This window comes from Cydia fagiglandana, chromosome 7 (genome assembly GCF_963556715.1).
Source record: "Cydia fagiglandana chromosome 7, ilCydFagi1.1, whole genome shotgun sequence".
NCBI classification, from domain to species: Eukaryota; Metazoa; Arthropoda; class Insecta; order Lepidoptera; family Tortricidae; genus Cydia; species Cydia fagiglandana.
The window spans coordinates 3,778,635-3,790,304 of record NC_085938.1 but is presented as its reverse complement, the minus strand read 5'-3'; the positions used below and the strand labels follow the sequence as shown (position 1 = coordinate 3,790,304).

Sequence of the window (11,670 nt, the reverse complement as noted above, 5' to 3'; positions counted from 1 at the left end):
CTCTTTTACTCCAATGAAGGCGTAAGTGACAGAGAAACATGCCCGCAATTTTCGAACTTAGATTTTCGCGGTTATAGCCCAGACGTTAAGCCCCCTACAGACTATGCGCGTGAATCGCGGGCGAAGCCGCGAACGCGAGTGTGGAGTCGATTTCGCTGTCTGCGAACATCGACGCCACAATTGCTTTCGCGGCTTCGCGCCGCGATTCGCGCACGAGTGTGGAGGGGGCTTATAATCAGAGACTAGCTTGATATACACGGTCGTAACTAGGCACACAAAGAAGCATAAAGTTGCTAACACACTATCGCACCGCACCAAGGTCATTATGGGACGCACCCATAAGTAAAAGGGAGAAAGCGATATCTCTTTCTCCCTCTTACTTATGGGTGCGTCCCACAATGACCTTGGTGCGGTGCGATAGTGTGTTAGCAACTTAATGTACCTACGCTTTTTGTGCGTGTATGGTGCGTGTTGACCCCGACGGCGACAAAGAGATACTGCATGTTCTGCCGCCAGAGTGAAGCACTAGCACATATTATAAGCAAGAATGATAAAGAAGTAGATAACGCAATTTCGTGTTTCGCGATAGGCCCACAATTTGTGCTAGTAGCGCCCTCTACGCGGAGTTTTACGTAGGTAATATACCATAGACATAATATATATATAGACGGTGTCTCAGCGAGCTGTCACTGTTGCCACTTTTGTTTAGTGTACGATTAACAATTTAACACTACCTTGCTGTAGCCATGTTGATAAAGTCATATCGATAAACTATCGACATTTCTTACAATTTTAATTTTACTTCAAAGGTTTGACGATATCTAAAATGAACAAAAACGCTTTTATTCTTTATTGTGGTTATCAGATCACAATTTTATCGTCACGCCCCAGCAGGGAACCAAGGGAAAGTTCAGATATTTAATTAAAATACATAAATACCTACTAAGATATGTGTTCCGCAATAATTGAAATATTTTATTATATTCTAATATATTTATTATTCATTAGCATTTCAATTATGTATATGTTTAACGAAGATATTGAAGCTTCAATTAATAGCTATTTCGTTCCGCTGTGTAGCGTTTATCGATATATAACATGATTAAAATCGACTTTTCACATCCCTAAAAGAGCACACATACACGTTTTTACGCACACATACACAGCCTGGATGCATCAAAAAAGGCAACACTTGATTTGAAGTTCACCTTGTCAACAGTATAGTTGTCCTTTTTTGACAAATGGCATTTTAAAAGAGCGAGGAGAGAGAAATGATACTAGTTGCTGCGCCGTCAAATATAGTTCGTTTTTTTTAGCATTAGAAAGAACTCCACAGAAGTAAGCGTACAGTTTTTATCAGGCTCTTTAATTGTTAATAATTATTGAATTATCTAATGTAGCACGGTCAATACATATAATTTACTTCAAATTATTACCGCTTAAAGTGCCGGATTAGGAACCACAAGCTTACTTCTGCGAAGTTCTTTCTAATGCTAAAAAAAACGAACTATAGAACAATAAACGTAGGGGCCTTGTAATATACCCTATTGGTTTAATAAAAATAATCGAAAAGGCTTGGTAATCGATTTTTTTTAATAGGACTATATAATCGATATTTCGCTAAGCAGTATATATTTTTATCTATTCCTGATTTTACTACAGTAAACGTAGAGGATTTAACCAAACGAAGACGCTTTGTCTGTAATTTTCCATAGACTTACAATATATAGAGACGGGGTCTCAGCGAGCTGTCACTGTTGCCACTTTTGTTTAGTGTACGATTAACAATTTAACACCACATTGCTGTAGCCATGTCGATAAAGTCATATCGATAAACAATCAACATTTCTTACAATTTAAATTTTACTTCAAAGGTTTGACGATATCTAAAATGAACAAATACGCTTTTATTCTTTATTGTGGTTATCAGATCACAATTTGATCGTCACGCCCCAGCAGGGAACCAAGGGAAAGTTCAGATATGTGTTCCGTATTGCTATTTCGTTCCACTGTGTAGCATTTATCGATATATAACATGACTAAAATCGACTTTTTACATCCCTAAAAGAGCACACATACACGTTTTTACGCACACATACACAGCCTGGATGCATCAAAAAAGGCAACACTTGATTTGAAGTTCACCTTGTCAACAGTATGGTTGTCCTTTTTTGACAAATGGCATTTTAAAAGAGCGAGGAGAAAGAAATGATACTAGTTGCTGCGCCGTCAAAGAGAACAGAAAAGGTAGGGGCCTTGTAATTTTCGGTACAAAACAGTCTGTAAAAAATATCGTTTTAAGAAATGAATCGATTAAATCTCGTTTTAAATTTTTGAAGATTTAATTGATTTTACATTAAGAGTCCGCTTTTTTTCACTTATAAATATTGAAAAGTCTTCTAATCAACAGTAATGAAAACCACTTTGTCTGAAGAAGATGTAAAGGCCAATGATGAATTGTTTACCCCAAGGGCCCAACGTTTTCTGTTCTCTTTCACGACGCAGCAACTAGTATATCATTTCTCTCTCCTCGCTCTTTTAAAATGCCGTTTGTCAAAAAAGGACAACCATACTGTTGACAAGGTGGACTTCAAATCAAGTGTTGCCTTTCTTGATGCGCCCAGGCTGTGTATGTGTGCGTAAAAGCGTATATGTGTGCTCTTTTAGGGATGTGAAAAGTCGATTTTAATCATGTTATATATCGATAAACGCTACACAGCGGAACGAAATAGCGATTAATTGAAACTTCAATATCTTCGTTAAACATAAACATAATTGAAATGCTAATGGATAATGAATATATTATAATATAATAATTCAATTATTGCGGAACACCTATTTTAGGAGGTATTTATGTATTTTAATTAAATTTCTGAACTTTCCCTTGGTTCCCTTCTGGGGCGTGACTATAAAATTGTGATCTGATAACCACAATAAAGAATAAAAGCGTTTTTGGTCATTTTAGGTATCGTTAAGCCTTTGAAGTAAAATTAAAATTGCAAGAAATGTCGATAGTTTATCGATATGACTTTATCGACATGGCTACAGCAACGTGGGCCTCATTGTTAATCGTACACTAAACAAAAGTGGCAACAGTGACAGCTCGCTGAGACACCGGTTTACCCTGACCCCATCCCTACGCTGGAATTCCCCGAATAATAAAAATAGCTAGATTTTTGTCGCTGGTATCAACTGACGTGCCGCTGTCGATATAAAAGCAGTCTGTCGTCGAACGAGCAAACAATTTTCGCGAGGATATTATCGCAAGTGCACGATTTTGTGTTAGAATCCCGGTGTTACGTTTGTGTTTTGTAACAATTGTAAGTTTTTAGTTATTAACCTGAAAATATTTGTTCTCAAAGTATTGTACCTACGTTCATTAAACGTGTGATGGCATGGCGGCATTCGATTGTAAATGCTTCTGATCTGAGCCACGTCCACGCCATTTGATTATAAGTTTCAAGTGTTTCAACATAGTATATTTATGTTCCTATGCTATTCGATTCAAATAAGTATGATAGATTTGGATTTAATATTGTATTCTAATAAGACTCGTTACTTTTTTACTTCTAACTATTATTATCGGGTTAGGCATTTAAGAATTATTTATAGAATTTAATATTAAACTTGTTCCATTTATATAACTGCCGCTGTAAATGTTTTTTTAGCATTATCCGTGTCAGGGTTTGCCGCGCCATAACCGCAAAAATCTGACTATGAGGTTCAGTAATAAGTAATTAATTTAGAATACATAGGTGTTTCGAATTGTGATTCTTTATTTTTCTCAGCCGTAATCATGAGTCAAAATCGCAATCGCACCGACAGCAATGACAGTGATGATGATTCGTCAGTAAGCAATTGGGCAGTAGCAGGATTGGTGGGGCTAGCCGGCCTAGCCATAGGTGCTGGAGCTTACTACCTGACTTCATCCTCATCTTCGCAAGCAGAGGAACAGAAGAAAAAAGAAGAAAGGGAGAGGGCAGAGGCAAGACAGAGGGAACAGGCCAGGCAAGAAGCAGAGTACCAAGGAGGATATTCTGGATGGAATTTATTGACCAATGTGGCCTGTGCTGTAGGCAGCGCTGTGTTAGTTCCTTTTTTTATTAGCCTGAAAGAGTGTTTCACTGATGGGCAAAGTCCTCCCCTCTTTCCTGCTAATTGGTCCAATACCCTGCAAACAAGTTTCTATGCAGGGGGGTCAGTTATCTCTGCAGCTTTACTGTACACTCCCGCCACCTCTGTGTGTGACCTACCGATATGTGTCTAGTTGTCCTGCCACTCTGTCTTGTTGTTCCTCTGCCCTGATATCCTGTGTGATCTAGTCTGTAGCTCGGCCCAGTAGGCAGTAACTAACTCTTTCAGTAAATTACAACAGTCATTCTCCTGTCTATACAAAATTTATTTATTTTCCAGAATGGGATCCCAGGCGTCTGCAGCTGCACCCAGAGAGCCTGTGGTGGTGGTCCCGGATAATCCGGTGATTACAAACATGAATGCGCTGCTCCATGATATATATGTGCGGTACATAGCGCTGAAGGACCAAGAGTTTGTGGAACATTATAATGTGTTTATGACAATATTTTACCATCTGCACGAGCAGATGAAGGTGGCGGATAAATACTATAATCGCTATTCAAGTACTGTGAGTATTATTTTATTTTATTTTTCTTTTGGCCCTTGAGAGTAGGTATAAGGTATATTGGCTAAGATGTACACTCACACACTTATTCATATTGATGTACATCAATTGGTGTATAAGGACCTAGGATGTACTATTTGCTTCCAGAACTGATTTAATATCTTTAAAAGCAATTTTATATAAGTTTTATTACATATGGCTTGTTACACTAATGATAATACTTTGAAAAAAGTCACAAGGTGACTCACAATCTGTATAAACCGGAAATGGCTGAATAAATGAAAAGTAATTATCTTCTTATTTTAATGCATTGTACCAGATAACTGTTACACATGACAACTAACACAATTTATACCTAACAATGTTAATTTTGTACTTATCTGTCTAACATACATATAATAACGTCCATTCTTATGTCTCTTTTTATATGGTGAAATACTAATCAATTAGTCTTTCGTTTCCAAGCGGAGCTCCATAGAAATTCTAATAACTATTGTAGGCATTGTAGGTTGGTTTCCTCCGGGTGTCCCTTCGTGACATCCCGGCGTCAATCTAAGGATATGATAGAGGACTCACTAAATTCCTATATAAACACCAAAAAAAATGTAAGTTAGTTCAAAACCGTAAAAAAATTTACAAGAAAAGGTTCAGAACACTTTAAAGTTTATCAACAGAACTATATATCTTCTCTTAGCCCTATTAGTAGAATGATCATAGGTTGTTTTGAGATCCATCAATCAGATGTATCTCAAAACAAGCTTTGTAAACGAAAAACTATCACTTCCGTACAGTGTTGGCCTCCCTAGGCCCCAGGCCCTGTAGTAACTACTATTAGCAGCCCCTTTCTCAGCACCTATCATAGACTGCCGCCTTGCTGCCGCCCCTAATATCTTGCCGCTCTTGGCCCGGGCCTACTGGGCCTTAGGGCCCCCCCACATCTAGCGTCTTTCGAGCGTCGGCGCCTACAACTCTATGGCCGCTGCTCGACGCAACTGCGCAGCGACGTCATTTTCCATAGCGCGCTGACCAGACGCCGACGCTCGAAAGACGCTAGATGTCTGGCTTAGGACAAATCCGCCTCTGCTTCCGCGAATACGTTGTATCTATTAATTTCAGGTACAATTCGCGGGCAGCCATTACGACCGCCTACGCATTAATAAACCCGACGAATTCGACATGGACATCATCATCGGTCTGCCTGTCAACCTCAAGGAGGCCCCCAACCCGGCCAACAGCGACATAGTCCTCGAGCCCAAGGCCCCCGGCTTCATACAGCTGAAGGCCGGCACACAGTTCCAGAACTTACCCAAGAGAGATGGCGCTGACTGGGTTATCAATAGAACTGCGCATGAGTGGTTGGATGAAAGAAACTATTTGCTCCGCTCGAAGTTCACTGACTGGTTTAAAAGCGTTGTTAACAAGGTACCTTTTTGATTCTGTGTGCACATTAACAAACTTATAGGTATTAATTTTATTTGACATGACTGTTAGTTACAATAGGTTTTATATCTTTCTAAAGAACACTTTATGACATAAACCTAAAGCAGTTAAGCAGCAGTAAAGTTATAGACTAAGGGCCACATGCACTATTCCACTAACCCGGGGTTAACCAGTTAAACCTGGAGTTACCATGGTTATCAGTACAATTTGACACTGAGTAAACAATTTAACCGCATAACCCCGGGTTAGTGGGATGGTGCAAGTGGGTCTTAGTATGTATCTACAGTAAGAAATATCTCTGACCCCCCATAAAACTTGATTGCATGGGGGTCAGCTATCTTTGCAGCTCTCTGTACTAGTATTATATAACATGTACCTACAACTGCAGACATACTTACGTATTGGCTACCTAACCTACCACATTGTTTCTACAGACCCAGACTAAATATCTAAGTTGCACTAAATACTTACACTTTCACCCTAAGCTCTAGGCTAGGCTTCAGATATTTTTTACCTTCCCTACCTTCTATTCTTTATTATTATATTTCATAATTTTTTAGGCTATTAACATTCTCTTTTCACAGGCAATGAACAGTTTCCCCGCGCATTCATCATTAGCCGGTCGCCGCGTGATGAACGTGGGTGGTATTCCGTACACCCTGCGTCTGTCGTCGAGCGGGCCCGCCATCACGCTCATCATCGAGAACTCGAGGGGGTTCCGTCTGGACGTGGACCTGGTTCCAGCACTCAAGTTCCCTAAGGAACGCTGGCCTATCTGCAGACCGTATAGAAAGGTACTTTTATTGTTCCGGTGAAGCCTAAAATACAAAATATTGTATATAATATACCTACTAGTGGCTCTGTGAGCTGTAGATATCGCGAGCATAACTTAAAACTAAATAAATGTATGGCTCCGTCATTTTGAATCGTTTCCAAATATCGACAAATAACTTCTATTTAAAATCATCGAGCCTGCTCACAAAATTTCACGAGAATTAGTTGAGAATTGCGACCCATAGAGAACATTCGGACATACGAAAGCAATTTTGCCCAAGTTGAGACGGAGACCTTCGCTAACGCTCCTCAATAAATTACAGTTTGAATCTTTATTGAATAATACAAGGTTACAAATAAAACAAGCTCTGGAACTGGCTATACATACCTATATACTTACTTAATATTCTTTTTAGTTCACAACAAAAAAGCTGAGCGAATTCATTCTATCTCGGCATTGTCGCTGACGTCAGCATCTACCTAATTCATTTTTTTCAAGGCATTTGGACAAGAGATCGAAAGCCAAATTGAAATGAAAAATGTAGTCAGATCTTTTTGTTCGCAGGTGCCAGAAAACTGCAACCACCACGAAATATTCATGGTGGTCCCGAAGCCTATGAAGGGCGGGCTGAATCGCTACGACACGGACCGCTCGTGGCGTATCGCCATGCACCTGCAGGAGCGCGACATCATGCACGCCTCAGAGAACATGCGCCAGGCCATACGACTGGTAATGTACCTCTGTTACACAGACAACCGCCACATATGATGGTGGTGGAACTGGTGGAGCCTATGAAGGGCGGGCTGGACCGCTACGACACGGACATCATGCGCCAGGCCATACGACTGGTAACGTACCCCTGTTACACTATAGACAACCGCCACATATCATATAATGGTGGTGGAACTGGTGGAGGATATGAAGGGTGGGCTGGACCGCTACGACACGGACCGCTCGTGGCGTATCGCCATGCACCTGCAGGAGCGCGACATCATGCACGCATCTGAGAACATGCGCCAGGCCATACGACTGGTATATTCATTTTATTCCATTGTTGTATTCATAGTGGTTAGACGGTGCAATTTGGTTTGACGTGTAAAAAGTGCGAGGACAAGTGAAGTTGATGTCGATAAAATTATGACGTAAGACAGCTTAGTACCTACTACCTACAGTTATTACATTTTTTGTTTCCTTTGCCCTATTCACATTAACGTCATTTACCGTCCGTCGTCCGCGGGTATTGTTAGAATGACTAGTCAATGTTATTTATTTAATAAGAACGATTTTGGAACGATATTAACAAGTACATATTTGAATAGGTACCAGTTCCGAGCCCTGAAAGTTACTAAAAGCCTGTTGCAAATATCAAGTCAAACCCTGTCTTGATCTCATATCTCCCTACTCTCCCTAGTACAAACAGCAACACTCCTATTTGTACATCGGTGGGCCTTATTACAAAAGGCATAAGGGCTACCGATGTACAGTAACAGTGTGGCCGATAGTACATTATGTTTATCAATTCTTTCTGAGAAATGAATCACTTGTTTAATGTTTATAATATATCTGCCAGACTGTCTTTAACTCAAGATAACTTATAGCTACCTACTTGATATACTTGAGTATATTTTAAATATTGTTACATCATAATTTAGAAACATTGCAAAGATATTGAAATACATAAATAGCAGAGTTATCATGTTTAAAGTAGTAAACGTGATAATGTCTATACCTACTAATTTTAAATGCGAAAGTTGGTATGTTACTATTAAACTAGGCACTCAATCAATTTTGATGAAATAAACGCTCTTGTATACGACAGACTAAATTCAACTCTATATCCATCGTATTCTTCCTTAAAATAAGGGATAAAATACTGCCAAAAAGCATAGTAAGTAATATTTCTTTTTCAGATCAAAAAACTCCGCGACTCCCAAGGCTTGAACAAAATAGCGAGTTACTACATAAAAACAATCTTCTACCACGAGGCCATGGCGCGGCAATACGAACCCCATTTCTGGCGCAACAGCCCGTCCTACCTCTTCAACATTATGGTGAAAAGGTTCATCGAGCATCTAGAGTCCGGGGAAATTGCCTATTTCTGGAATAAAGAGAATAATCTCATTGGACATATTGAGAGATCGACTTTGACGGGCTACGCGAATAAGCTGAAGAAACTGGTACCGATTTTGGATGATCCGTCGAAGTATAAACAGGCAGCGAAGTACCTGCTGACGGAAAGCCAGTTTAACGAGTACAACAGTAAATTCTTGCACATTTGAGAAGTGAATTTTTTGGCCGGGTGTACAATTAAACGTAAGTAGAGTAATTAGCTGTAACTGGCCACCCCAAACCAAAAATGAATTCTATTCACCTATTAATAGAATTCATTTTAGTATAAGGTGGCTTATTGAAATCTGGCCAGTTATTGAAACCTTATACTAAAATGAATTCTGTTTATAGGTGAATAGAATTCATTTTTAGTAGAGATGCAACGGATAGTTGTTTGGCCGGATACTGGATACCGGATATTCGGCCTGACTATCGGACGAATATCCGGTATCCGGCCGGCGGAACTATAGCTACATTTTGGCCGAATAGGCCGGATAGTTATATTACGGGACCGCTATCCTAGGAAACCAGAGCTTCACTGAATTATCAAACGTCAACTAAAAGTTACCGCACGGATATAGACGCCATCTACATTATCTGTCAAATCGAGAAAAAATTTTTTTTACACAAATACCGGCCAAGCATGTTGCTACTTAAACTTTGTTTTATGGATCGAAAAATCTATTTTAGGTTTAAAACATTTATGATAAAAAAATTGCATTTATGAATCATTTATAGGTATAGTCGCACCAAACAAAGTCTGCAGCGGATTTGATAGCCCACGCAGTGTAAGTGTTATGTATTATACGTCATAATCTCATAGAAGTTTGACGTTTAAAATGACACTTGCACTGCGTAGGCTATCAAAATCACTGCAGACTTTTTACGGTCTGACTTTAGGTAGTTCTTTTTTTTCCGACGATGTCTCTATACTAATGATACTAATAAATATAATATCAATAGTTACTTAGCTCATAAAATTTAATTGAACACATATACGTGTTCCTGGCACTGAATGTGTTAAAATAATTGATTGATTAATTCACAAAGGTGGGCCCCACTCCTCGTCACTTCATACTAATTTTATAAATTAGTACGAAATGACAAGGAGTAGGACACATCTTTTTAAATACATGTACCCATAGTAACCGGGTTAATTGCGTCTATGGGGCAATGGGGAAGGTAACTGTCAATTTGATTATCTATGGTAGAGTTAGACTAAGAAAAGTCTGTAGTGATTTTGTACCTTTGTATAGGTACTTATAATGTTGTACATGATTGCAATGACGATGATGATTAAATGATAGCCTACGCAGCGCAAGTGTTAATTTCATAGAAGATTGACGTTTAAAATAACACTTGCACTGCGTGGGCTATCAAAATCGCTGCAGACTTTTCTTGGTCTAACTCTAAAAAAATGTACCATCGTCTAGAGCGCCATCTACGCTTAGTTTTTGTTTTTACCGGCCCGCCCCATAGCACTTTTTCAGATATACAAGTACTGTATTCACATTCTTGATTTGTTTTTGATATGATACGACCAATACGATTGTATCATATCAATAACAAATCACGTTGAGATTTTAAAATTTGAATACCACTCCAGTGTAAAAGCATTGTGTTGAATTTTCTTGTACTTACACATATATATAAGAAATATAAGTAGGTAAGTAATTTTAGTCATAGAAAATAAAGAAACAATATGTATGGTGCTTATGAAGTGCCTATATATTTCTCGCGTAAGTATAGCAATATACCAATATAAATATATCTTACATATTAAGAGTAAAATAAGAAATAGTAGAAAAAATAAAATAAAAATAAAAAATAAATAAGAGATAGTAGAAGAATGTATAGTCTAAAAAAAATCGTACATCTAATTTGACAGCTGAAATAGATAGCGCTGTCCTGCGCCATATGTTTTGTGTCCACTATCAGTGTCAAACGTGAGCTTTTGACAACTCAAGTCACCACATAATGTAGGCTGTGTACAAAGCATCACAAATTTATTATAGACCTTGCACATCTTATACGAAAATACGTCTTAAAATTGTGACTAATAAGAATGATTTAATTAAGTTTGTTGTATTGGTAGCCCAGGGGCCCGTTTCTCGAACGGTATTAATCTAATATTATTAGTTTGAGTCTAATATTATTAGTGTGTTGTCATGGCAACCCATACGATTTGACAGTTCGTGGATTAATAATATTAGTCTAATATCGTTCGAGAAATGGGCCCCATATTGACGAATGATTTGGTTATTTTATTTGACGCACTGTTGCACCTAATTTCAGAACTGGGTAATTTTGAAAATCGAAAATATCTACAAAATATTGATCCTCTAAAAATTCCGAGGCGATTTTTTAAAACCGTTATAAGTAAATGCCTAATACTTTTTGCATTGTAACGAATTATCGATTTTCGATTTTACCCCGGTTTCGAACTTATCAGTGTTTTTGTAAGTTCGCATTTATCTTTACTCAATTGTTTCATGCGTAATATTCGTAATTGTATATCAATAATCAATGTATTCATTATTAATTATTACAGTCGTGTTCAGAAATAGGCATAAAAATTCTAGGACGGAACAGAGGCTCGGTGGAAAAAAGCCGGGTACAGTGGCTCACTCAACCTAATTTCAACTCGAGAGAGGCGATATTTGGGCGACTGAGCCACTGTTCGAGTTGAGTCACTGTTTCCGCCTTG

The 11,670-nt window shown here is 38.6% G+C and overlaps 1 protein-coding gene across 1 annotated transcript; it reads left to right on the top strand.

Annotated features, from left to right (window-relative positions):
* Positions 1 to 3,776: 3,776 nt before the first annotated feature.
* Positions 3,777 to 9,185, top strand: LOC134666279 (cyclic GMP-AMP synthase-like receptor). The gene is made up of 6 exons (XM_063523434.1): positions 3,777 to 4,086; positions 4,414 to 4,642; positions 5,756 to 6,061; positions 6,664 to 6,873; positions 7,419 to 7,583; positions 8,765 to 9,185. Exons 1-6 carry the CDS (start codon positions 3,797 to 3,799, stop codon positions 9,131 to 9,133), a joined length of 1,569 nt encoding a protein of 522 aa, XP_063379504.1. The 5' UTR covers positions 3,777 to 3,796; the 3' UTR covers positions 9,134 to 9,185.
* The last annotated feature ends 2,485 nt before the right edge of the window (positions 9,186 to 11,670 follow it).

What these genes read in the sequence shown, in the direction of transcription:
- LOC134666279 (XM_063523434.1), top strand. Translation starts at nt 3,797, where the DNA reads ATGAGTCAAAATCGCAATCGCACCGACAGCAATGACAGTGATGATGAT. An exon ending in TGTGCTGTAGGCAGCGCTGT is followed by an intron (nt 4,087 to 4,413) that starts GTTAGTTCCTTT and finishes TTTATTTTCCAG; the next exon opens with AATGGGATCCCAGGCGTCTG. An exon ending in TTAAAAGCGTTGTTAACAAG is followed by an intron (nt 6,062 to 6,663) that starts GTACCTTTTTGA and finishes CTCTTTTCACAG; the next exon opens with GCAATGAACAGTTTCCCCGC.